This window comes from Megalobrama amblycephala, linkage group LG14 (genome assembly GCF_018812025.1).
Source record: "Megalobrama amblycephala isolate DHTTF-2021 linkage group LG14, ASM1881202v1, whole genome shotgun sequence".
Taxonomy (NCBI): domain Eukaryota; kingdom Metazoa; phylum Chordata; class Actinopteri; order Cypriniformes; family Xenocyprididae; genus Megalobrama; species Megalobrama amblycephala.
In genome coordinates this window covers 5,150,851-5,178,826 of record NC_063057.1, presented here as the reverse complement: position 1 = coordinate 5,178,826, position 27,976 = coordinate 5,150,851, and the positions used below count along the sequence as shown (strand labels likewise).

The 27,976-nt window shown below is 37.4% G+C and overlaps 1 protein-coding gene across 1 annotated transcript; it reads right to left on the bottom strand.

The window, feature by feature from the left end:
- Positions 1 to 27: 27 nt before the first annotated feature.
- Positions 28 to 27,219, bottom strand: adipor2 (adiponectin receptor 2). Its single transcript, XM_048154667.1, has 8 exons — positions 27,070 to 27,219; positions 17,768 to 18,053; positions 5,743 to 5,892; positions 3,741 to 3,912; positions 2,678 to 2,864; positions 2,110 to 2,297; positions 1,438 to 1,631; positions 28 to 1,338 (listed from the first exon to the last, which is right to left on the bottom strand). The coding sequence occupies exons 2-8, from the start codon at positions 17,813 to 17,815 to the stop codon at positions 1,210 to 1,212; spliced, it is 1,068 nt and encodes a 355-aa protein (XP_048010624.1). The 5' UTR covers positions 17,816 to 18,053; positions 27,070 to 27,219; the 3' UTR covers positions 28 to 1,209.
- Between the last annotated feature and the right edge of the window lie 757 nt (positions 27,220 to 27,976).

Genomic DNA, 27,976 nt, shown 5'->3' with positions numbered 1-27,976 from the left:
AGAGAGAAAAACAAACCACAACTGTCATGAGTGTTTTAATTTTTTTAATTTATTTTAAAATTAAAATAAATATCAATGTAAAAAATCTCTGAGAAAACAAACATTGCCCTTGTTTAAATGTGGAATATTACAGCTCGTAATGTTTCCATGAAAACTCTTTAATAAATTATATCATGTACAGATGGTGAAACACAGAACGTTACACAATGAACGCATCCTTACACTGCTCGAGTATGATTTTGTGTACTTCGCAACAGCAAGTCTCTCATCTATTTTTTTTTTTCTTTTTCAAACCAGGTTGAATCAACATCCACAAAGATGAATAAAACGAGAACAAACAGAACATAGAGAGAAAGAGAGAAAGTATCTAAAGATGGAAAACTGGCCTTCTGTGTGTTAAAGAAAACCGCACTGACAGAGATATGAATCCTGGCGGCTCCATCGGGTGCAAGGCGTTCTTCTGTCCTACAGGTGCGTTTTTTTATATATATAGCTTTTACCAGCTGTGCTTAGGATAACAGCACACTGTGACATCTGGAAGGCCACTTTCGCCTGAGACTTCATCTGTCCACTTAAACAGTGTCTTTTTCTTGATCTGCTCTCTTTCCCTGGAATAACACATTCTCTCTTTTCCCTCCGCCAAACAAACAATATAATGATATAATGATGTATTTTTTAAAAACATTTTATAACTTTATTTTCGTACAAATCTATATAACCCAAATTTTAGAAATCTTATTTACATGAAAAAGTTTAAAATGGCTAACTGCCCACCCCAAAAAAAACGTTCACACATGAGGTTTTGTTTTTTGTTTTTTTGTTTGTTTGTTTGTTTGTTTTTTCAGTTTTGTCTGTTCAATGCTTTTTTCTTGTACAAAGAAAAAACAGCAATAGACCAAGCGAAAAAAAGTCTCCTCTTCCTAAATGTATGATCATAGGAATCACAAATTGCCATCCTCATCCTGTGTCCACCTTATCCCATGATGCATTTTATTTAAGGGGGCAAAATAGAGAACAATCAATAACGGAAAGAGAGAAATAATAATAATAGTAATAATAATAATAAAGGTGGGTAACTTTGTCATTCAGTGCTGTCCTCTTAGGTTTACCCCTCATGGGCAGGAGGAACAGAGCTGTTATTGGCGGCAAAGGTAAGAGGAGCATTGTCTCCCTCTAGTGGTGCGTTTCAAGCACCACAGGACAAAAGTCTCACACGGCCCCCTCTTCCGCACAGCCTCCGCCGGCTGTGTAGCGAAACTCCTGCAGGTTGGACACGCCGTGGAAGTGCACAAACGCACCTGCCACCACCAGGATATGGAACAGCTGATGGGAGTGGAACTGCAGAAGACAAAATAACGACAAGATATGGTTTAGAATTTAAGGCATTCAGTTTGGATTATGAACTGTTGTGTATGACTTTCAGGGACATCGACTCACCCAGATGTCACACTTGCCGGGGAAGAATCTCTCAGGTATGCGCGCAGCATACAGGCAGGCTCCGGTGATGTACAGGACGGCCATGAGGAACAGCCAGCCCATCTGACCCATGGTGGTGGCCCTCAGGAAGCCCTCTGTGATCATAAAGTGCAGCGTGGGAACAACTCCACTGAGGCCCAGACCCACAAACACACCTGAGACACACAGGACAGGGCAGGAATTCATTATATTGCAAACTTTTAGAACTCCAAGATTAAAGGGTCAGTTCACCCAAAAATGAAATTTCTGTCATTAATTACTCAGCCTCATGTCATCCCAAACCCATAAGACTTTATATTCGAAACACAAATGACGAAATTTTGGATGAAATATGAGAGCTTTCTGTCCCTCCATAGACAGCTACGCAACTGACACTTTGATGCTTCATAAAGAGATGGGAAAACTAATCCATATGAATTGAATGGTTTAGTCCAAAGTAGTAGTCAAGGACAGAAAGCTCTTAGATTTCATAAATGATCTTCATTTGTGTTACGGGTTTGGAACAACATAAGGGTGAGTAATAATGACAGAATTTTCATTTTTGGGTGAACCAACCCTTTTAACACTAATTAAGAACCAAGTACAAGCAGAACTTGGCAGAAAAAGGAGAAACAGAATGAGACTGCATCTTACCGGCTCTGACTCCGCGGTACTGTGGCGTGGCGAAGAAATCACACTGTGAGACTGTGATGGCAGCGATCCCCAGGATACACACCACTATCAGGTATATGAAACAGGGCTGAGGGGAGCAGTAGAAGGAGTAATACAGCCACGGTACAAAACTGCCCATGATCAGGAATGCGATGCCCGAATAGTCCAACCTGTGATATGAGTGAACGAGAAAGAGGTGGCTGAGAGATTCATTCATATACATGACAAACATACTGAACTCCCATTATTAACCTTCATTAACGATTAGTTTTTTTACAGAAATAATCTTGGTCCAGTTTCATCTTTACATATACTATTTTTAACATTAAAATCATATATATTAACATTAGTGGTGCATTATGGACTAAAATAAACTATAAAAATAATATTAGCCATGATTAATAAATGAAATAAAGTGCATCAACTAATATTAAACTACAAAATCTTATCATTAAGTGTTACCCACAGCTCTACAGTCCTTCCTTGATAATTTCTGGTTTTCATTACTGTGGGGACCCTATAGTAAGGATTGTTTGGAGTGAGTGCTTACTTTGAGAAGACGCGGGACACCCCCTCCGAGTGGCAGTATACTGTGTGAAAGAGCCAGGAGAAGGAGAGACAGAGAATGGCCCCCAGGAAGAACATGCCGATGACGATCTTCTCTTGGAATGGTGCCACAAACGACATATTGGGTCTGAACATGTACACGATGCCCAGACAGAGAAAGAACAGGCAGCCTAAAGACACAAGAGAAATACTGGTTAGTGTAAGATCTATGTGCAGATAAGCGTGTTGACATTCATTTTATTATTAATAAAGTTATACTGAGTCCCCTCCCTACTACAGGTCAATACTATGAATCAATAAATGTATTAAAGTACAAAGAGTAAAATCGAACTGAACTCAAAGCAGATGAAAAAGCTTAGCGATTACTAGTAGACCAACATCAAACATCTCCTTTGTCTATTACGGCTCAGTCATACCACGAGTCCAAAAGGTGTAGAAGATCAATAGGTGCACATTACCATGTCACCTCATGATCAATACCATTATTTAGGTCAAGAGTCTATTATGTTTAGAATGACCTTACACCCTTCCCCTACATTTCCCCATGCTGTGTGAAGTATGCTCACATTTCTCTAGGTGGCAGCACAGAGTCAGACTAGGCTGAAACTGAATGCTTACTGTGCTGATGCATTTCCATATATATATATATATATATATATATAATTAAAAAATACATATATTTTCCATTTAAAATATAAATATATATATATATATTGATATAATGTATTATAAATATAATGTATTGTAATTAAATTCTATATTATAATATACATACATAATTTGTTTTTTTTTTTAAATATTTATATATCAAATGATATAATATTAAAAAATATATAATATATTATAATTAAAATATAGATGTAATATATAAATATAATAAATTATATAAGCGTGTATATTTAAAATTTAAGTAAATTAAATAAAATTACATTTAAATTAAATGAAAATACATCAGCACAGTTAAGCGCTCACTTTCAGCATAGTCTGAGTAAGTAATAAGTAAAAAAAAAAATAATAATAAAGTAAATAAATTGTTTTTTGTGTACCCAGAAGATGTGTCCAAATGTTGCCCGTTTCCGTGTGGATTCTGAAGATGCTCTTGAAACAGGCTCTGAAGGAAGGCATGGGTGGCCGGTGCCCATGCAACAGGAAGTCATTATCCTTCAGCCAATCAGGGAGGACGTCATGAGGGATGACACGCCATCTGCCCTCCCACATCTAAGACACAAAATTAAAAGCATCACTGTAAGCTCTCAAAAGCAACCCTGCAGTTTTAAAAAGGATGACATATCAGGCTACTCTTTGACATGTCATTATGCTAAGCTCAGGTCAGCATTACTGGTTGGCATGAGAAAAGTCCTCATTTAACTTCAGAAAGTAATTATACGGTCTATGCTTGTATGTGAGAGAGGACAAGAGCAAGAGATAAGCATTACAGTAATTATGAGTTACAGGGCAAGCAAAAATTACACAGAACCAGAAATACTCTACAGAAGTATGTCAGTGCAAAGCTAGGTACACAAACCATTTAAATACATTTGATTATAAGTCTATTGGCTCCCTCAACTACCAAGTCTAATTACTGCTTAAAGGGATAGTTCATCCAAAAATTAAAATTATCCCATGATTTATTCACCCTCGAGCCATCCTAAGATTTTGAAGCCTAAAAAGTGCATCTATCCATCATAAAAATAATCCATACGGCTCCAGGGGGTTAATAAAGGCCTTCTGAAGTGAAGCGATGGGGTTGTGTAAGAAAATATCCATATTTAAAACTTTATAAAAACTTTAATAACTAGCTTCCAGCAGATGGCTGTACGCTTGGAAGAGCCAGGAGATTTTTAAATATATCTCAGATTGTGTTCATCTGAAAGAAGATGGTCATAAACACCTAGGATGGCTTGAGGGTGAGTAAATCATGGGGTAATTTTCATTTTTGGGTGAACTATCACTTTAAGTAACATAGAAGCACACATGAAGTACAACAATGTCTTAACCCATCATTTCCAGATGCACACGTGTAGAATGTTTCTTTCCTAAGACTGAAAAAGTACTGTTACGTTGAACAGTTAACTCTCTTCTCACCCAACCTGCACTTTTTATGTCCAAAAGAGGAAACAAAATCTTATTTTATAGTCCTCTAGAACTGAAAGTGAATATTTTTTTAAATGGCATCTGGATTTTTTTTTTCCTCTTGTGTGGTTTTCATAAAACTAGGTTGCCCAGCTTCTCTTTACCAGCTGTGGTGACGCTGCTGAGAAGCAGCATTAGTTTCGAAGTTTCGTTCTGCCAAAACAAGACTGACAAAAACCACTCCTGTGCAATCATACCAGTCACAGGCGTGACCACAGGATTACACCTAGAAGTGCAGCACAGGCAGTGACTACAGCCGAGGGCTGACGTCTACATTCTGAACATGCTGAGAACTGTTCTTAGCTCTTTTAACTGAATAAAACAAAACAAATGAATCTAGGTCAGGTTGTTTGATTGACACTCCATGAAGAGCCTTACGGTCATCTGTCAAGATGTGTTCTCAAAGTCTGCGTTCCTAGAAGTGTTCCTTTCAAGACTCCTGAGTGCTGATAGTGAATGGCACTGATTGGATCTTACACTGTGTTTGCTCTTCGACACAGAGAGCTTTGGCTTCTTCCCCAGAGGGAGAGAGGAAGGAAAGAGCCATTAAAGCAGAAGGGGCTCAAAAAGCAAACTAAACTTGATCTGGTTTATAGGGCACAGCACATGCTACAAAGGACGGCTTTCAGTTCCTGTTCCTCTGCATATGGCAGTCTCTGAATACAAGATTGAGATGAGAGGCTGCTGGAGCCAGGAGATGGGCGTCTGGTTTGGCAGGGATGTTTTCCGTATTGATAGACTGTGGCATGTTCGTGCAAAAGCAGCTGTGAGCACTCGGCTCGTGTCAGGTGCTTTGATGTCATCCGTTTAATCTCACCAAACTCAATGATAATGCTCATCTGTGTTTATGGTGTGCGAGCTGGGTCTCAGCTGTGAAGTTGATGTGTGTGAGAGATGAACGGAAGAGATTCTGACCTTGTGCACGAACTCCTCCATCCTCTCCATGGCGTGGTGTGCCTGTAGCAGAAGGCCTTCGTCAGAGCTCTTCTCTTCCTCCTCATCTTCCTCTTCTCTTTCTGTTGTTTCTTCCTCCTTTTCATGTACCACCCTCCTTGAAAGAAGGCACTGAAAACACAAAACACAAACAAGTCAGGTTTCAGAGTTTATTTTGTTTCTATCTTTCATATCAAGCAGTGGTCAAATATAATACTGAGAATTAATTTAAGTACAATTTTAGCATATAATACTCTTGGTGAAGATGCATCTTTATAAATACTGCACTAAAATATTAAAGAATTTAAATATTAATTAAGTGTACTTAAAAAAAAAAAAAAAGAAAAATCTAGTAGTGCTGTCACTAATGCATGCGATTAATTTTTTCAGTTTAACGCTTTAAAAATATTTAACGCAGCTTCCATTTTTTCCCTCGTCATAATTTGGCAAGTATCACATTATATGATCACACTCTTATTCACGCAAATGCTTTTAAACCATTCACGTGCCACGAGGCAAACGAGAATGCACTGTCTGTGAATGTCATGTCATGTGACAAACACACAGCTCGTGTGCAGAGAAAGATGCACGCCAGTACTGAGTTCGCTTTTGCACCTGAACAAACCATAACAGTGAATTATGAAAAAAATGCCTGTTTTGTTGAGTATCATCATAAGAGCAGTCTTAAATGAGTTAAACAACATCATAAATGAACTTTAAGAGTTGTGAGAAAATGAGATGTGCGTCCGATCCGCGTCGTGTTTGGCAGCAGCAGCCCTTAAAGTGACAGCAGCCTAATAAAACAGTTGCTGTGATGTCTCACATTAATGTTAATCAAAGATCAAAGGTAACAGAGAAAACTGTAGCTTTAATAAGGATTAATTTATTCAATTTCTGTACATTTCCTGTTAGACAGCTGAAGGCCACAGGTAAATATGACATTTATTATAATGGGTTTATGTGAAGAATAAAAGTTATGTTTTAAAAGCCTAATAAATGTTGACATTGATAGCTTTTAGTTATACTATAATGTTAAATGTCTATAAAATTGTTTAAAAAATAATTTTCATAGGAGACATCAGTACCAGTATTAGTATCAGTGATACAGAACTTCATAAAAAGACGCCATTATACAAATATTTAAAATACACTGTCTTTAAGTTGTTTCTACATTAATTTGGAGAGTAACTGTGAGATTATTACAATATAAAAAAAGATGTTCAATGTTTTCAATCGTGATTAATTACAGAAAAATGTGATTAGTTAATTTTTTAATCGATTGACAGCACTAAAATCTAGAAACTCACTGCTCAAACCTCAATTGTTAGATGACTAGTCAACCATCCTGACCCAAACATCACATAGGGAGTCACTCAGAGCACATATAAAAAGGTCATTTAAGTACTCTCTCTAACGCACACACACTCAATTTAATTAATACTGCATTGATTGGTACGACCTTGCTTATGGCATGTTCACAGCGCTTTGTGTGTTAGAAACAAAGCCCTGCTGACTCGCTCCAATTTATCTCTGTGCACAGCGTGTGCTTATACCAACAATCAACACATATGCAAGCCCCAAGCCCCATCTATCAAACATACAATGTTGAACACACCAGGGTGCGTATCCAAACATCTCTAAGAGAAACTATTAGCAATATAAGGGTGAAAACATTCTCTCAGGTACTGCCATGGCTCAGATATACACAAACAAACACACACAGGTTTGGCTATACTTGTGAGGGCCAAATGTCCTCAATTATATAGCGAAATATCATGACAACCAACCAGTGAGGATATTTTACTGGTCCACACATTAGTTAAAAAGTCTTATAAATCAGTCAAAACATATGTTTTTATTTAAATCTAGTCTTTTGGTTGGGTTAGGCCATTGAAAATATCATTAACCTGATGTAAAAATCAATGGAAGTCTATGCAATGTCCTCACTAGTCCTCACTAGTCGGCTTTGCCTTGTAGCAAATCTGCGGCAAAAGGAGGCGTCCCGAACTGCTGAACAAACAGATTAGATAGAAGGAGAAAGGCTTGCAGAGGGTGAAAGTGCGAGGTGTTGTTTAGTAGCACAGGTTAACAAGCCTCTCTTAAGCAGATCAGACTTGGGCAGTGGGACAATCAGCATCTCTGTAATCAGCGCTGACGTGGCATTAGCGTTGTACTAATTCCCTAGCAGCTTTGTGAACAGCCCCCTCCCCTTTCCTTCGGCTGATACTGAAACACACACACACAGCTGGAGGGTGTCCTCAACAGAATAAGGTATGACTGGAGCAGAGGCATGGCCACAGATGACCTTGAAGGCCCTGCGCTTGAGCGTCAGCGTCACTTCCAGTGGACAGCCAGCAGGGGTCCTACTGCAGTGCGTTCCATTTTGACAGTGTAAACGCATACAGATGACAGAAGACTCAACAGCAAACGCATCTGAACCACATTTTTCACTCTGTAATTAGGTGTAGTCAGTCAATAAAATCAGAAACAGGCGCTGTGTGTTCTTGCACCTACTTTTTGCTTTAGCCCAGCAGCGCTTCAAGGCAGGTCCATAAATAGACACACTTCAATGGTTTCTAAACTTATTCAGCCTTGAGTTTAGCTATTCAACATCACCAGATTAGCAGAAAGACGAACTGCATTTTTGCATCAAACAAGGCATTTCAGCACAAGCCTATAAAGTTCAAAAACCTGAAATAGAGAATTGATGAAAGGATCAAATGTGTGACATCAATTAAAATAACAACAAGAAAATACAAATAAAACAATTTATAGAATAAAAGTATAAAAATAGAAAAAAAAAAATATCATTTTATATTTTAATATTAAGATGTTTAATTATACATTTTAATTTTATTTTTGATATTAACTTCTGAATACAAATTTTTACTATTATTAATATTATAGTCATGTTATAAATAACAGTTTTATTAATAAAAAAAATATTATTATAAAATCAATTATCAGAATTAAATTATCATTATAATAAAATATTACCCTTCATTTAATTTAACCATGATGAAGACTGGTGTGCTGAAAGGCATCAGTTTAAATTAGGTTTATGTTCTGTTGAATAAAAATAAATAAATAATAATAATAATAATAATAAAAATAATAATAAAAACAAATTCCACTGCCAAGTTTCTGTAAAGAAGATACCTGAGCCATATCTAAGGGTCAAAGGTCACTGCAGTACAGACTTCTAAGAGTCCCAAATGTATTTTCATGTGACAAACTATCTGTCTAACACGTGAAATCTAGGACACTTGTAAACCTGTGAACAGAGAGGTCATGGTTAAAAGGCCGACCAACTAACAGTGTGTATTTCTTGTCAAGAAGAGCCGCCAAGCAGAACCAGAACTGGATCTATAATGCATGAATAACCTACTTCTGATGCCTGCCAGCAAGACAGCGTTCTGTAAGTGTGACAGTGTTCGGTTCGCTCTCATTACAAGAGTGCATGTGCATATTAAACATGTGGTGTCTGTCACAGTTTTGCGCCTTAATGCTTTAAAATCAGAAAATAATCAAGGGTCCTATTCATAGCTCTGACAAATATACCACTCTTGCTTCCTGTGAACATGTGTGGTACAGAGAGCAAGTGTTCCTGTTAGGGTACTTTATGCCTAAAAAAAGAGCTCTCACTGGGCTTAAAAGGCCTATAAAGAAACCAACAAGACAAAGGAGTCTTGTAGATACTGCTAAAGATTCCTTGACAATCTCATCTTTGTGAGCTGCTGCATTTCCAGTTTGAGTATGTTCTGAATGGCAGGGTGTGAAATAATATGAACTCCTCAGATATGGTTATGGTTTTCATCTTAGGTCACTAAAGGAAAACTTATAACACACCCACAAAAAAACAATACCAAGTAAGCCTGCAAAACATGGTGATGTGCACACCTCAGAAAGGCATGCGTGAACGCGGGAGTCATACTCTCGTGCAGAATGAAGGAAATAGCAAGTCTTCATATCAGATCAAATTTGTCATCATGACACATGCTACCACAATATTAGAGGTGGTTTTGTAATTTTCAGCTTTCAACAAAAGTCAACACTTTCCCATATAGGGCTATAACAGTATACACTTTAACCCTCTTGTTCTCTTCGCACGTCAGTCAAAAATGAAAATTTTTATTATTTATTATTATTATTATCATCATTATCATTATCATTATCATTATTATTATTATTATTAATAATAATAATAATACAATAGAATTAATGTACTATATTTTAGTTCAATATTTTTTTTTATTATTATTTTGTGTATATATATATATATATATATATATATATATATATATATATATATATATATATATATATATATATATATGACATATACATATATATATATATGACATATACATATATATATATATGACATATACATATATATTATATATTATATATTATATATTATATATATATATATATATATATATATATATATATATATATATATATATATATATATATTTTTTTTTTTTTTTTTTTTTCTCTGGATTGTCCAAACATAGGCATTACCACATGGTTATTTAATATTGAAATTATTTTTCTACTGAACATACAATAAAAAAAAAAAAATGTATATTATGATATATACTGTGCAATAAAATGACTCGTGCTGTAATTTAAGATTTTGGTCATCCCACCCAGCCTTAATCCTACAGTAATTGAGATGTGCAGCGTTATGCTCACTGCGTGCACTGATTGGTTGGATATAATGACCCTCTCTAGAGATCATCACTTCCCTGCCAGAGAGAGGGGAAAAAACAGTTTGCTTGTTTGCTGGGGACACAGCTGGGACAACCTGTATGGGTCTGTGTAAAGGATAAAGGGAGAGTAAATACGGAAAAAGAACTGGCTCTACACCTCATAAAACCACCATGTAGGTTGGAGCCCGATGGGAGGAAAAAAAAAAAAAGAAAAAAAAAAATACTAAATGCTTCAATGCAACATTGTACTCGAGTGCACTTGAACTCTTCAGTATGTTCGCCTAAGCTTAAATGACATGCAGTCTGTCTGATTTGCTGGTTTTAGCATGACTCAGCTGTAATACCCCCGCCACCTGCTACCTAAGAACACGGCCAACATCTTAAAAGCTTTGTTTAAGTGATGTTTTTCGTTCACTGATCAGAAACAAGAGACCACATATGGTGAAAATAAAAAGCAGCATGTAACGTCAAGATGAATCAGTGGCTACACTTGCAGAACAGTTGCTGAATGCAAGCAAACAGAGAAGTGTCAAAATGTTAGTCAAGGTTTCTTGGACCAAAAAAAAAAAAAAAAAAAAAAAAAAAATAGTAATTTACTTTAACGTTACCATTTTCCAGGTCTCTCTGACCCTTGTTGTTAAACAACATACACTTGAATGAATGCAAGATTGTGTATTTTCGGTATGAAAGTCAGACACATGGGGTCTCTGCAGGAGGCCGGCAGGGCTCGGTGTCATCTCTGTGGTCTCGTCTGAGATTTGAGAGAGGATGTAAGGTCATACTGTACTCCAGCCCACGTCTGGAAGTCAGATTAGAGCCAGATCATGTGAGCAACAGAGAAGGGCTAGGCCAAGCTCCAACTGTCCTCAAAAACACAAAAGAAATATCTTAAAACAAATGCTTTGCTGTAATTTATTGATGGATATTTTTTTTTTTTTTGCTTTAAGACATCATGCCTGGTGAGGACATGGTGTGAAAGTTCATGTGAAGGTATGTTCCATCATTAAATTACCTCATTAAGTCAACAGTGTAAACAGACATGATGGTAAATGCCGCTAAAATTTCAATATACAGACTATTGCCGCGTGAAGACAGTCAAAATATTTATGCCAAGCATGCTGGCACCTCATCATGGGGAATATAAAAATAATGTAGCACATATGCACAGCACTCAAAGGTGACTTTGAAAGACCTCGTGAGATATTTTGAGACAGAGGCACGTGTTCGGTGAAAAATAACAGCAGCAAAAGTTTGGAACAGGAGCACGGGGTTGGTAAGAATATGATCATGTGCATTTCAATTCCTGGAATGCTGGGAACATCCTGTTGCAGGCCTCTGGAATGGCATATCCTCGGCGGGAGGGCCACGAGTCTCGTTTTTGTACAGTTCAGAGGCTACTACAGTTCAGCAACAACACCTACGTATCTCTGAGCCAGAACATTTTATTACATGGGTAAGTTATTTAATTTCCCTCTCGTTCCTCCAAAGTTTATGTACATTCAATAAGCTAAGCAATGGTCAGATGCTAAACACATGGAAATCTGCACTATTTGGCCCAAAATTTTGTGCTAATAAATTTGACTAATAATGATCATCATTATTACCATTATCATCGCTAAATCATGAAGAAAAAAAAAACTCCTGTACACTGGAGAAAAACATTGATTATATGTTTCCCTTATTTTTCCTATTTTAACCAAGTATAGGATGGAGTGAGCATTACTTGGCGCTAAACATGTCATACTTCATACTGGACGCCAGAGGGTGCCCTTGAGCAGATACACCAAATTTACTTCGCAGAAGTAATATAATCCATGTCGTTTCAGGAAATCCCCTAAGGTTTGTTGTGTTGCTTTTTCAAATGCAGTGTTTTCAGATGGAACGTCATTTACTACCGATCACAAAGCCACTCTTTACTAACATGCCATGTACATATTTATATCATTAAAAATCGTAGCCTTTGCGATTTCATAATTGCACTAAGCCAAATTGCGATTACGGTTTAATTTCGATTAATCATGCAGCCCTACCCATCATAGACATAAACAGAGAGAAGTAGCTCCGGCTACAATGTTCTTCTGCAAGACGCATGCAGTTTTGTTCATTAACCGCTAGAGTGCCTAAAGTTACATACTGCAGCTATAATAAAAGTATTATTTCTTATCAAACCCAAAGTTTTGAACATCAGTGCAATTTTTAAAGTGAAAGTCCTCCTCCTGATAGAGCTGTCCCAAATCTCCGCATTGACAAGGGTTTGAAGGTCAGTCATGATCAACAGAACTGAACGTTGAGTAAAATCTACTGATAAGATTGCATGTGCGCTCCAGGACTTGTGATTGCACAACCTTCCGAGAAGTTCCTTAAGTCCACAGCCACATGTTTAGTGCATTTCCCTCTTTGTACAGAATCACATTGCACCAACATATACAGATTTGTCCTGCAAAACAACATATTTGTCCTTGGTTCCCTGAAAGCAGAATGCATTCCAGTCAAGCAGGTTTAACCAGCACTACTTGCGACTGATAACAATCATTTCAGGCTAGCACAAAAATATACAACATGACTGGGTGTACAGAGAACAACAACAGATTGTTGGCTTGTGTTTAAATGTTTTCATTTCAAGCCATATTTTCCTCTATTAGCTTCTTTAAATGCTAGTCAGACAACCTTTGTCACAGTAAGATTGACGTGATATACACTGCCTGGATACTCACAAAGCTAACAATCCACAGTCTGCATATACACAATGTTTTTGCCATTTATAACCCAAAGTATGCTTCACTTTTTATGCATACGTGAGGTTCAGCGTACAGTGCGCGACGCGAATTTCGTCATCAGAAGAATCTGGCACCACCAGATTTTGTAAGGTAATTTAATTTATTTTTTTGCAGTAATTAGTTTATCCACAAGGTGGCAACTGTGCTCTGGGGGCGTTGATTCACAAGGTAGTCGAAGCAAACCTGCATGAACAGACTGGAACGCATGCAAGCTACAGCGACAATGGAGGTCTATATAGACGACAGATTGCGAGAGGTTAGAAAGTACCCTCATTTGTACAACTTTAGCACGAAACAAAACAAATATATTTACATGGGTTGTAACTCGTGGCGAGAGATTGCTCAAAACTGCTCATGCGTCAAACGCTTGTGTACATGTACAAGTCAAGTGAAGTATACTTTACAAGGCTGTGTGTTCGACCGTGCGCATACGCTAGCATACGCATAAAAAAAAAAAAAAACGAAGTATACCCAGGGCTTATGCCCTCAGGTCACTGTAAACAGCACCATTTAGAAAGAACACCCTATGGGAGTAAGACTGTAACTTTCAGCCACCCATCCAGGGAGACGATACCCCATAGGACTACTTTTTTGCCTCCTCCGTCTTCGCTCACTAAGAATCCTACTGTTTGTGCTATTCTGTCACCCTGCTCACCACACTGGACCCTTAAGGCCACATGTTCAAAACCACAGAGTCGGCAGACCCCTGGCCATCCATCCTCCCATCTTTAGCCCTCTCCCTTCCACAATATACATCACATGTTCGGCACAGTGAAACCACAGTTTCTTGCACAATCAGGAACTGACCTTTATACAGACTAACCCCAGCACCAGTGTTGCCGTACGCATGTGACGCTGACTCAAATCAACTCAAACTCTCGCTTCGTATGCACAAAAACAGAACTCAAAAACAGATTTTTCAACTTTGGCAAATCCTTAGGGACAGGAAGCTGGAATTAATAAAGCTCTTTATCCAAAAACATCTCCCTTCCCGAGTTCCAGAAAGAGAAACATGGGAATGATCAAACTAATTACAATAGCACTGGTTACTTCGGTTACCAAAACATCCATAACAAATACAATTATTATTGAGGAACTCAATAGTTCGAGAATGTTTAGAGATTTCCAAGCTCATGGGATTTCCAGATATTCAGGTTTTAATTGAGATCATTTTACTAATGCACTCCTTCCTCATTGGTTTCCTCAGAAATGAACAACTGCAATCAGGCTACACGTTGATGGTAAAACAAATTACGTGTCTCTGATTAGAAAGAAGAACAAGCTATACCACAGAAATACCACAACCTGGGAAGCACCAGAGGAAGTTCTGACTGTACGGCGAGACCGTTATCAGGGTTAGTCATCTGAAGGGTTAATCGTTTTACTTCACCAGATGGCGGAGTGCAAACTCTGGCATGAGGTCATAAATGACATCATCACATACGTGTGATTACAGTGATGAATGTTCAACTTAACTTCCATTAATAGAAAAAAAAAAGTTGACTTAGTCTTCCAATAAACAGAATTAAGTAGTTCCTGGTTAAAAATTGACCTTGTGGAGCCGATAGATTTCCAGTCTTCCTGCTGTTACCATACAAAAACCAATCATGCAACTACACTGTTGCCATAGCACCAAGGCAGAGCTGCGGATTGGAGGAAAACAACCTGTTACCTTTGGAAAACCAAGAAGAATAACGCAAACTTATCATATCACCCCCCCATTAAGAACAATACTACCTAAAAATACATTTTTCAATGCAACCCTAACATGATGCACTGTAGCTTTACATCAAACTTAAATATGAGAAAATCCCAGTATCTTTCTGCCTTACATGAAGGCAGGTGTGTTTGGCTGTTGTTCTATGACCTATAATCAAGTTAACAGGTGTATTTGCACTAGTGTAGTGAGCTTTAGTGCATGCTTTGATAAGCAGAAGAGATAGGCTCAATGTATGGTCCAATGCACTCAGTGTTAAAGCAATGTTTTTCAGCATTAAGTCAAAATGTAAACCATATAAGGACTATTTCTATAGAATATGCAAACACAGGACAAATTCTAGCGTTAAAACAGCAAGGCAGAACTGAACATAAGGTGCATTAATATGTATATGAACTCCTATCCATGCTGTTTGTTTGTTTGTTTGTTTGTTTGTTTGTTTGTTTGTTTGTTTGTTTGTTTGTTTAACACCATGCCACCTTCTCTGGCTATTTTCCTGGTGAAAAGTAAAGATATTAAAGACCCATTTTCCTATATATTTTTTTTTTTAACTAAACCCAATATCCTATTTGTAAATATACTTATCCCACCCGAAAATTCATCTGATTGTTCCAGTAAAAGCAAAAGATGTTCCTCTAGCACATTTTTACATTAAACAATATATTAAATAAATAAATAGTCCAGAATGGAGAGTTAGAATGCATCCTGTGTGAACAGCTAAGACATATTCACCTAAATTCAAAGAAAAAAAACATGGTTCTTATACACTTCTTATAATTATAAAATCCATCATTTTCACTCAGAAATTGATCATAAATTGCACAAACAATTACAAAGAAAAACTGCAACTAGAAAATCTAAAATGGTATTTTCTTGTAAAAACGTACTCCAAAAATCAGATTTACTTACAAGTTTTATTTTAATTTTATTTTCTGTGTATAGAAGGATGTTTGGATGTTTAAATTTAACACCAATTTCTCTTAGTTGCACAAAAACGAGAGTCCTAAATAGTGTATGCACTATGCAGACAAAAATTTAACCTCGTCTACCAGAAACATGATGCAAAATAAACACAGAACAGTGTCTATTACTGTGTCCTGAGGCCTGTTTAAAATTTCATCAGCTTGGCCTTGTTGTCGTGGATCTACCTTAACCCAAAAAGCCAGTGGGGCGTCTACTCCCTTCTGGGGATGGGATAGTTTTACACCTGCCCTGTCTGACCACACCACGCCACAAGCCAGACACGTGGCTCACCATGACTGGCACAAACGTTGCCCGAGTCAGATTACACAATAGACAACCATTGTGTGTGTTTGTGTTGGACGCATGCAAATAACAGAAGGCAACAGCTCATGCAAATACAAAAAGAGTCCTCTCTAAACCTGCTAACACTGTTACAGCTATCTGCATATCAGTGTAACATGAAGTTGATGTAGAGATGTGGATAAGAATTATTCAAAACCAAGCAAGTAATATAAACAAGCAGTATCAAACTCGTTCACAGTCTTTTTCTCCCCAAGCATATTCCTCTCGCCAATCTTCTGAGCCCGTACGGACTCCTCTGAGAGTAATAGACTCTCAGTCTATATTGGACTGCGACAAGTAATTATTGCTCACAAAAACAAATAACACCGGTACATGATCCCTATGCAGTTTTCCTATACACCACACCTCAAATGATGAATCGGCTGTTCTCTGGGGCCATAATGGACTGCAGATGCAAATTAGTATGTGTGTGCAGTCATTGTAAAGCATTCATTAATAGTTCATTAGCTTTTATAAACAGTCCATTGAGTTCTCAAGTGAGTGCACTTATCTTATTGAGTGAGAATTATTTATAAGCGACCATTATAAGCTACTTGTGATCCCATACTTCTAAATACATGCACTTTAATGTGGCTGAAATACAGATTTTCTTGTCTTTCGGTATAGACTGAGTGCAGTCTGCGGTTTATAAACCTTTATAAAACTGAAAGTTTGAGGTCTAAACTCTGCTATGAAACAGCCTACACACAAACACCTGTGACTACTCAAACTAATTCTTAATGTGTCAAATTGCTACAAAACATTAAAATGATTAGTTAGGATAATGAACTGCATTACTTGTCAGAGGAATTGCTTATTACTATTAATATATAATTTATTGAACATTAGTGTATTTGATCATACTTATGGAAAACACTCAAATTTTGTGATTTTGTGTTCTGTGATTTTACCAAGGTTAAGGGAGTTTTATGCACTACACTTTGCATTATGCCTAACAACACCCCTTAACTTATATTGAATTCATGATAATGCACTGCCTCTTACAGCTTTTTGTTTTATTATGCTACCAATACATACAAGACATATAGTAGTAGTCATCGTTTTTATATCCAGTGTTGTAGAAAGTTACTTTTAAAAGTAATGCATATTACAAAAAATACATTAAGTAAATTTGTGTAATTTAATATAGTTAAAGGTTTGCGTAAAATTCGGAGACTGCATTTCACTGTTTTTATTCATTTTGAGGAATACTGAATGTTTTCGTGCAAGTGAGATAATAAATGCATGTTCACATTTAGTCTAGAACTACAAAAACCATCATGTTTCCACAGCACACACAACACCTCGGCACTTTATTTCTCTGACAAAGTAAGGTGTAACTTTACTAGTTACTTGAAAACGTAATCTGATTACTTAAGTTACTTGAAATGCGTTACCCAACACTGTTTATATCAATGCCAAAGTCTGATAAAAGCTGATATTTCAGTTTATCGTTAATATATAGTATGGCCTCTGTGAGCTGCACTTACCCCGTTCTGTGCAGGGTCGTCCGATCTGTGATCTGCACTAGGACTCATGGTGTCCTGGTCATCTGAGTTGGATGTGTGGGTGGGGTCGATATCACTGCTGGTGCAGACTCTGTGTCTCAGGACAAAGGCGGCGCCCTTGTCCTCCCTCGCCTCCCCTCCGTCCAGCTTGCTTCCTGTTGCTTCTGCTCTTTCTTAATACTGCTGGACCACACTGGACCGAGAGGACGCTCGACTCCAAAACTGTCCTCCGTGAATTCACAGCAGAACACGAGACTCGTTGCTAGACCTGGTGAAGACATAAGAAATAACATTAAATGTTGAGATGCTTAGGGGATTTTACCACTACCATTCAAAAGTTTGAGGGACTCTTTGAAAAACATAAAAAAACTCACTACTTTACTATAGTCTAGCATCATACATTCGGAAAAACTAAACATATAAACCAGTGGTGTGACGAGATCGTGCCACAAGATCTCACGAAATTAAAATGTGACGAGATTTCTTGTCGAGGAGAAAAGCTGTCTCACATGGGGGTGAGTAAATTCAGGAAATTAATACAGGAGTGAACAAATCTTTTAAGGCCCATTTACTTCTCCTTGCTAAAAGTATGGGTCAGATGGCATCAGATGTGACTGCAACAGCGATGCATAACCAAAATGATTGAGACGTTATGTATCTGGTTAATTACATAAAAGGGTAATGGCTCAATGGGCTTTATATAGATAGAGTAAGAACTCAATGAAACTACAAAGTAGTTCATAAATCCTGTTTCACAACACATTTTGAAATCAATCATTCTGCCTATTAGTACATAGTGGGGTTTGTCGAAAGAGTCTGCACAAGAACCGATAAAACCTTAATCCAAGCTAAAAAAAAAAAAAAAAAAATGCAATACTTTCATCCGACTTCCACAATCAGATGTTGCAACCCGTGCACTTGAGTTAGAACCGGTCACCTGAGGTTCAGTGTCACTACATATCTTAAGTCATGTCAGAAAGCTAATTTAGCGCCCAAAGCTTCAGCATTATATGATAAAAAGGGAATGTTTTAACAAGGCAAATCAGGATCTCCAAGCAATCTGCATCCAAAGAGATTAGCTTGGTTATTACGTCACAACTTCAGCATGACTGAAATCAGCCCTCTCCTTCAAACGCTCTCTGCCAGTCTGAAGTGCGTTTAATTTGAGTTGATATCAGCTGCAAGCCTTGAGCAGTCTGCCAAGCTCACAGAAGCAAGATGCTTCACAGTCACAGCTGTGAAACTGACAGCATCTGTCTGCTTAGAGTTTTACTCCTTTTGTAAATGAAAAGTGTGGCAACAGCTGTCTGTTCACAAGCCAGGAAATCAGATTCAGCTAGAAACTCTAACTGCACGGCGGTCTGTGTCCAGTTTGGTAAAAACATGAAGATGCCCTTTTCTTCTCAAGTTCAGCACTCTCTGGTGTCACATCAACTGCTTCGGTATCATGTGACACAGTAGGAGTGTGAAACTGACCCCTCTTGCTCCCTTGGACTACTGTGCAGGAGTTTTGTGCCAGAAGAGAAATCTGATACAAACAGTTTGAATGTCTCTATACGTTTATCCGTCCATTCAGAGGGTGGAGAGGAGGTGACAAGACATTATCGGTTAATTATCAGCTCATTCATTATGTTCACTTAATAAATGCCTGTTTCAAGTCTCTGGCATCATTTAACTCCCACATGAGTGTCATATTTTCATGCAATCCTACAGCTATCGAGTCTTGAAAGTGCACAAAATCAATTTATCATGTTATCTGACTGTTTTTTGCAGTCTGAACATTAAAAAAAAATGATATCTGATGTTTAAACCTGCATACAAGTGGTTTGAAATGAGATTAAAATGATTTTTGAAATACATACAAACAGACCAAAGCTCAGTCTGAGTTCAGCACCGCAGCGAGTCATCTTGATAGATGTGAGCAGTTGCTGTATGAGAAAGTTTCTTGGCATCATGCTGACACTTACATCTATACTATAACGATTGACATAGATACACTGGATACTGATTACACCATCTGAACAAACAGATCTGATTTCATCACTTGCAAAATTATATTGCGGCCAGTCAGTCCTAAAGCCTGGATATAAAAAAAGTGGATTGGATTTTTGTGCAATGCAAAGTCAACAAAGAATTCTTAGGAACAAAGTTTAAACATTTGCACAGAAATCAATGACAATATTCATGAGCCAAATACACTTTCAAAGAAGCAGGTAGTCAATTTCCATTGTGTAGCTAAGACTTTTCCCCGCAGAAACAAAACGGAGAAAGAAATAAATCAATTGAGACACCAGTCAGTGAAAGTGCTTACCAGGGAGTACAGGAAAAAAAGGAAATGACATCTGAAATTGATTTTCTTTTGCCACTCACATAGCTGACCAACTGCCAGCTGATTTTTCTGTGTTTTCAGCTTTAAATTGTCACAGCTTGAGAATTTGTCAGCAATTCCATATCTGCAAAAACAAGTTTCATTCCCGAAGGGCAGCAGTCTTCACACACTGTGCTTTGGTACGGCAAGAACTGTCAAAAAGAACCTGAGAGAGTGTCGCTCTTTCTACAACTCTTAGATCCAGTGTACCTTCTACAGAACCTAAAAGGCATGTACCCTCTGACTCTTGGAAAGCTTTCTAGAAAAGGGGACAGGCCAATAGACCTGCATCAGAGAAACAAGCGCACCGCTATCTTTAGAATTTTGTGTTTGAACTTTTGTTTTTGCTGTAGATCTGCATATTTCTATGGCATCGCTGTCAAGGAGTAATTATCTGGTGAAGTGGATTTACTTATTGTAGAGTTAACAAAAGTTATCAAGAGCACTGTAATGTTTGAAGCTGGTGTCAAATGTCAGTAGAACAGGAATATTTTAAAAGGGGTGGTTGATTATGATTTTACTTTTTTAACTTTAGTTAGTGTGTAACGTTGCTGTTTGAGCATAAACGACATCTGCAAAGTTACGATGCTCAAAGTTCAATGTAAAGATAAATGTTTTCTTTTACAGAAATCGCTTTTTAAGGACTACAACAAATGGCTGGTAGGGACTACAAAGAGTTTAGTGACATCGCCAACCATAAAATTTACATAAACCCTGCACCCGGGAACACATAACAAAGGGGGTGAGGCCATGTTGGGCTGCTTTAAAGAGAAGAGGAAGAGTTGTTGTAGTAGAGTGTTGTTGTCATGCCATCATTTTATGCTGGACTGCTTCACAAACGAGGGTCAATTCAATGCTGGATTTGCACAAAAGATTAACATGACGGCACATGCTAGTTGATGAATTGAATCAACTCCACAGCAACTACATAAATTTATCCACTAACCATTCAGAAATGTCCAGTGTCATTCTAAAAGTTGTAACTTCTTAATGAGTCTCTCCATCAGTGTCGACTCCGGTTTGAACAATGTAAGACTGAACACCGTTACTGACAATCCTCATTTCGGCTGCGTGAGATTCTCCAGCTTTGTTGAGCAACCGAGGTGAGAGCTGGTAAAGCTCCGCCCTCTTCTGGAAAGTGGGCCAGGAGCAGCAGATCATTTGCATTTAAAGGGACACACACAAAAACTGTGGTTTTTTGCTCACACCCAAATAGGGGCAAATTTGACAAGCTATAATAAATGATCTGTGGGGTATTTTGAGCTGAAACTTCACAGACACATTCTGGGGACACCAGAGACTTATATTACATCTTGTAAAAGGGGCATTATAGGTCCCCTTTAAAACGAGCGGTTCGAGAAATAGAAACCGGAAGACAGAACACAACAACCACAGTGCTAAAAAAGGGGCAGGGCTACATAAGTTCTATAGGAAGGACTTGACTCTGGATGTACTTTGTGGCATCGGCTGTGTGAGCATGAAGGAAATGAGTCACTTTTACGCTGGAAGGAAGAGACTAAGACGGACATCTACAGAAGTACTTGGCAAGACATGTTGCACGCTATACCATCGCGTGTGCTACTAAGATGACTGACTAAATTGGACAGAGAAATGCTTGCAATTACGCTTGACTCACGAAAAGCTATACTGGATCCACCTCTCAGTTTACAGAAGGTCACACGTGCAGAAATTCAAAGTAGAAGTTGTGATTCATGGAATTTTAGCATAGCTTTTTATGTTTTGGCAGCAGATGAACCTCAGGAACACCACAGAGCTTTGCCAACCATGTGAATCATATCTATGATGATTACATGAACGTGACTCAGATTTTGTGTAGCGACTGCTGAGAATTGCAAGCGTTTAATAATAGTACATAAGTTACATTTATGTTAATAATATCTAATACACACACACACACACACATTAGGTTATGTTTTATGGGGACATAATTTGTATATTCTGTCCCCTTACCCAACCCCTAAACCTAACAATCACAGAAAACTTCAATATATTATATTATATTATATTAATAAAAGATCCAGGGCTGGAAATCAATTTTAAAATTCTCCGATATTTCCATGACTGTGGGAAGCCCAATTCTGACTTTCAGAAAGTGAGAGAGAGAACATAAACAAATCTTTATTATTTTAATACTGTACAACAGAAATGTACATTGTGTTCAGTGACACCCTGCAGCCATATTCAAAGAGTAGACCACACTGGAGCCAACTAACATGTCCCTACGAGACGCATGAATACACAGCTACAACATCTGATTTTCCTGAGGATTACAGAACGAAGGAAAAAAATGTCTAAACAAAAACAAGTGAGAGAATGGAGAAACCCAAACAAAAGCAGTTGCTGGAGCCAGTCTTTGGGGGTGTGTGTGTGTCATGTGACCGGGTAAGAGCGCAAAACAGAGGGGTTAGAGGTGCCTTTGTGTGCCGTCTGTTGGTCATGAGACCAGGGCTGACCACCAGCACAGCACTGAACTTCTGTTAGAGAGGAAGAGGCCCTTTGTGAGAGAGTGAAGAAGAAAATCCAAAACTTCTAATATATATTAGAGGTGTGAATCTTCACTTGCCTCACGATTCAATTATGATTCCGAGGGTAACATGAAAAACATGTTATATAGATATTAATCTGAGTTTAAAAATATAGAATCCACATCAGCCCTCTACCCTCTCCGATGCCAAATCAGACCAAAATATTTTAGGTTTCAGATAGGAATTTTCAGTGCATCACAATCTGACACTGAATAATAACAAGTCATGACGCAGAGAGAGGTTAACCTGTCCTTCACACCACACCATGTGCCAAAGACATACCAGTGTGTCAAATGCTTCATTTGCTTCGACACAGGCCCAGCTCATGTGCAAACCAGTGTGACCAAGGTCAAACTGAGCACTTTGCCTAAACCTCCAATTCACCATAATGGGCTAAAGAAACTGCTGGTGTCACAATGAATAGACTAAGGCAAAATGACATGGATTACTGAGGAGCTTTCCAGTATATTATCTACACAAACAGGATGAGCCAGAGGAGACTGTCGTCTTGGCAACGTCATCCCACCTTGTTCAGATTATGGGAATTGAGGAATGACATGAAGATGTGCTGTACAGCGCACCGTATTTTGGTTTTAAACAGTTTATGGCCTCATACCTACACGGCAAACCAAATCAATGAAGATTTTCAGGAGTTGAGCAGTTCCCCTGCCATTTTAAAGATGTTTGCTTTGTTGATCTATGGCGCACAATCAGCCTCTCTGATAAGGTGCCTTTCCACACTGCAGAGGCCCACAGCTACTGCTGACACTATAATAGAGAGGGACTGATAATCGGTTTGACCGACATGAACACGTTCCCCTTAATAGGTTATTGGTCTATAGCAATAAACTGAACTCTAAAAATAAACAGCATGCATTTAAAGGGCATGTATTGTTTGCAGCTCAACTTTTTAACATTAAACAAAAAATTGAGTAAAAATAATGGCATAATATTAGTATATAGTATAATAATAATATATAAAATAGTTTATTTATATAATAGTTTATTATTATTATTATTAGTGAGAAAATCAGAAATACAACATTAAACTGGTACAACAGTTATTGGACACATCTGTATTGTCATTAAAAATAAATGAAACAAAATAAATTATAATAAATAGGTCAGTCTCTACTAGGCTTGCTGTGATAGTCGGTGTTACCGGTGTTCAGCTGCAACACCGGTTACATCACTTGCACACCGCAGTACCGTCTCCCACAATCGTTTTGATTTTTTATTCTTATTAAAATAATTTAGTTCAATTAAGGAACAGACACTACAATTAAAAACTAAATGCGTTTGCTCAATTCAGCATGAGCCGAAAAACAGTCGCAGCACAGATCAGCAGCAGGAGTCAGATTTCACCTCAGTTCGCCTGTTTCGCGTCACTCCTGACTGACAAGACGATGGCGGAAGATTTGTTTTCAAAGTTAAATGTAAAAGTGCCTATTTAAGCGAGTTTGCCATTGTGCTGTTTTGTTGTTGTGTTTTTCATGAATAATAATAAATGAACCCACCCTTCAAGCAACCTGAATTGGCACTAATTTGAAAGCGAAAGTAAAATGTGCATGGCCCCACGGGCATATATAATGGTGCATGTCCACTGGCGCGGAGCAGAGCGTTTTCAGTTCATTAATTGAAAACACTTGGTCTGCAGCAGTGGACACGCACCGTAAGCGATTTAAAAGGCCCACCCACCCTATATTGGAAGAAAAATATAAATATTGAATTGGGAGTGGGGGTTTATACGAATGCATCACTGAAGGGAACTGACTGTCTCCAGAGAAGTTTTGACGGCACTTTCTTTTTCTCTTACCTTCATATAATGCCTATTAAAGTGTACAGCAGTAACAAGGAAAAAGCTATATTGCTGCTGTTTCATAAGCACCATCTACTGACAGAGAGTGAATTTACATTTTTATTTAGTCTGTCCGCTTTTTTTTTTTTTCTCTGTTCTTTTTTTATGTAGTATAATTTCAAAAAGCTAAAGTCAGACCGTGCTGTTTTTGCTTTAAATCTTGCAATTATACAATCTAATTTAAATCAAAAACAACTGCGTGTTACATGTATGCATCTTTGTTTGGATCGTGATTAAAATGCAGTGGCTGCCTCCAATTTCAAACAAAAATTTGAAGCTTAAAGACAAAAAAAAAAAAAAAAGCAATTTGCTTGTAAAAAAAAATGTGAAAAATTATGATCGGTGCATTATATATATATATATATATATATATATATATATATATATATATATATATATATATATATATATATATATATATATATATATATATATATATATTATTTATTTATTTTTTTTTTTCTCTCTCTTTTTTTTTCTTTTCCTGCTAATATCTCTGTTCACATTTAAAGTGAGGTGCACAGACGTAATATGCAGTGATTGCCAATGAGACGACAGTAAAGAGTGCTTTTCACTTGCCTGATGCACAGACAGGCAAAGTCAATTTGAAATGGCAAGTGTTTGGTCTAAGACGCTTACCTGATAGCAGGCAGCTTTGACAAGCACAGGCTTTATTTATAGCCAACGTGACACGATTTGGAGGCCCTTGCCAACAACCAAAAAAAGCTAATGCACTTTGTAGTAGTGGAGATCACTACACTATTATATTTAGCATTCGTCCCATGCATGATCTTTGCTTTGGGAGAGGAGCTGCCAGTTATATAAAAGTACAACTGGCTTGGAGCAAGACTTCTGTCCCATGATAACCAATTTATTTTAAGATGACTAGCTGTCCTGGAACACATATCCAAAGTGTGACACACAGGGCCTCAACTTATTACACAAAAAAACACAGACAGTTAGGGAGATGGATTAAAAATAACACACTGCGCTGGTTGCAACAGTAGAGATCAAATTATTATTTTTTTATGACCAATACAATACAGACAATTGTTTTTCATATTTAAGCGGCCAATAACGTATGTGCAAAACTGATTTTAATTTGATTTATTTCTGTTTTTGACAATAATAATGAGGTGGTTATCTAACTACAACAATAAAAACATCAAGAATTCATTATCAGAAGGTTGTTTTGTGAACAAGATGGTCTTTAATCTGCTTTTATGTCAAATTGTTATATCGCTTGAAAACAATGCCGTTATTTACAAATTTGAGAAAATATTCAAACAATATAAGTTACTTCAGTACCATAATAGCGTGTGATGATGTATTATATGTAATAATAATAACAACCAATTAAAGTTGAAAAGAACAAATTTCAGTTAAGTCCATAAAATTTTCTTGGTCAAACCGATTAATGTCTACTATCTCTGGCAGACCGCATATGACTGAGCGGCATATGACATTGAAGTGGATCTGAAATAATGAAATGGACTGAGGGAATTTATCCTCCTAAAAAAAAAAAAAATGTCAAAAGACGAGAAGAACTTTGTGTACTCATGGGAGGCAGGCAAAAACTAGGTCAGAAACACCCGTGGTGATGACAAGTCAATAAGATCAGCAGTGAGCTGTCAAAACACTTTCACACATTGATGCTTAACATAGACATCATCTGGCATGATTTTTAACTATTTTTTTCCACTGCCAGTATACCGAAAATGCCTCCACTTATGTTCGTCATCATTTGACCTCTACCAGTTCTAATTATTTAAAAGGTTAAGCCCACCCAAAAAGTACTATTCTGTCATCATTTCCTCACCCTCATGTTGTTCCAAACTCCTATGACTTTCTGTCTTCCTTAAAACACAAATGTAGATCTTAGGCAGGGTGACAGCATCAGTCACCACCATTCACTTTCTTAGTGTTGGAAAAACATACGGTGATTGAGACTGTCATCCTGCATAACATATTTATGCAGGACGAGTGACAGAATGTTTCATTTTGGTGAACGGTCCCTTTAAATTGAAGCGGTTTTGTTTACAACCCAAACAAAAACATCATCTTCTATTGTCATCTCTCTAGTAAGAACGTGAAACTCGACCAGAACTCTTTATAAGCATACATACTGAGTATAATACAAGACAGAAAGATGTAAACTCCAAACAAAAGCCTCATTAGTGGTCACGCTCACCTCTCAAAGACTGACACAAACAAGTCTGAAAGTGACTAATACACGGGATTTAGACGTTCGTCACGCTCTTTATAAGCTTTAAGACGCGTCCACGGTAATATTCCGGTCTGTTAAATGATTTAAATTCAAATTTCAGTTTTAAAAAAAAGAAGAAAAAAAGAAGCTGAACAACAACAGACGAACCGTTTTAAGCAGCGTAGCAAAGGGAGCTAGTCAGCTAGCAATACTGACACAAACAACTTAAATAACGCAAAAAAATACAGTCAGAACACCTTCAAATATACTCTAACGACTACATGTGGGTGTCAGGTATTTGCTCACCTGTTTGTGTAAGCGACGAGCGGGTGTCCTTCAAGAGTGTTTTTGTCGGAGTGGAGCTGTCGTTCCAGTGGACTGACTTGACTGACTCGAGCTGGCTGGATTTTCTGGATATTGTTGCGTTTCAATGTGACGTCCCTCGCGTGAGGAAGAGAGGCCAATCAGAATGCGCCCATGCGGTCTCGTGAACGAGTTTCAGGATGACGGGTTTGACGGGATTTGTAGTCCACAGGTTACTTGTTTGTGGGATTCGTGATTATTTGTTTCGTTTAAGTTCACGCTCACAGTATTTTTTTATTTATTTAAAATGGTATTTTATGTTTTAATATTAACTATTTTAATAATAAACTTAATGTTTGTTAAAATAGGACATAATATTGAATATTAATAACAAAATATTAATAAGACTGGGGAGGGACCAAATGTAGTTTACAAATAAATAATTGAAAAATCCATGTTGATGGACTATACTATTGTTAATATTGCGGCAGACATATCCCTCAATGTTTATAATGGTAACAAATCTGCTGTCATGGGCCTGCTGTCATTATTTTTTACAATCGATAACAATGATTCAAATATTTGCAATACAGAAAGTTGGGATATGCAGTGACATCCCTCCCTATCAGTTATTCAGATATGATATCAGTGCTAAAAGCTTCAGTTGTGCAATGTTGGAAAGTAGCCTACTTGATGTACTAATGCTATAATCAATGACAAAGGTTAAAAATCAAATGCACTATGGTCCATATTGTGAAATTATAACTGGGCTTTATGAATGTTGGTTACAGGACTAAAGAACATCACTTACCATTTATTATGACAACTAAATAAGTGTGATATATACATATGCTACTGTTAATATACATAGTAAGAAATATATATTAATGCAAACTTTAAGCTCTAGTTT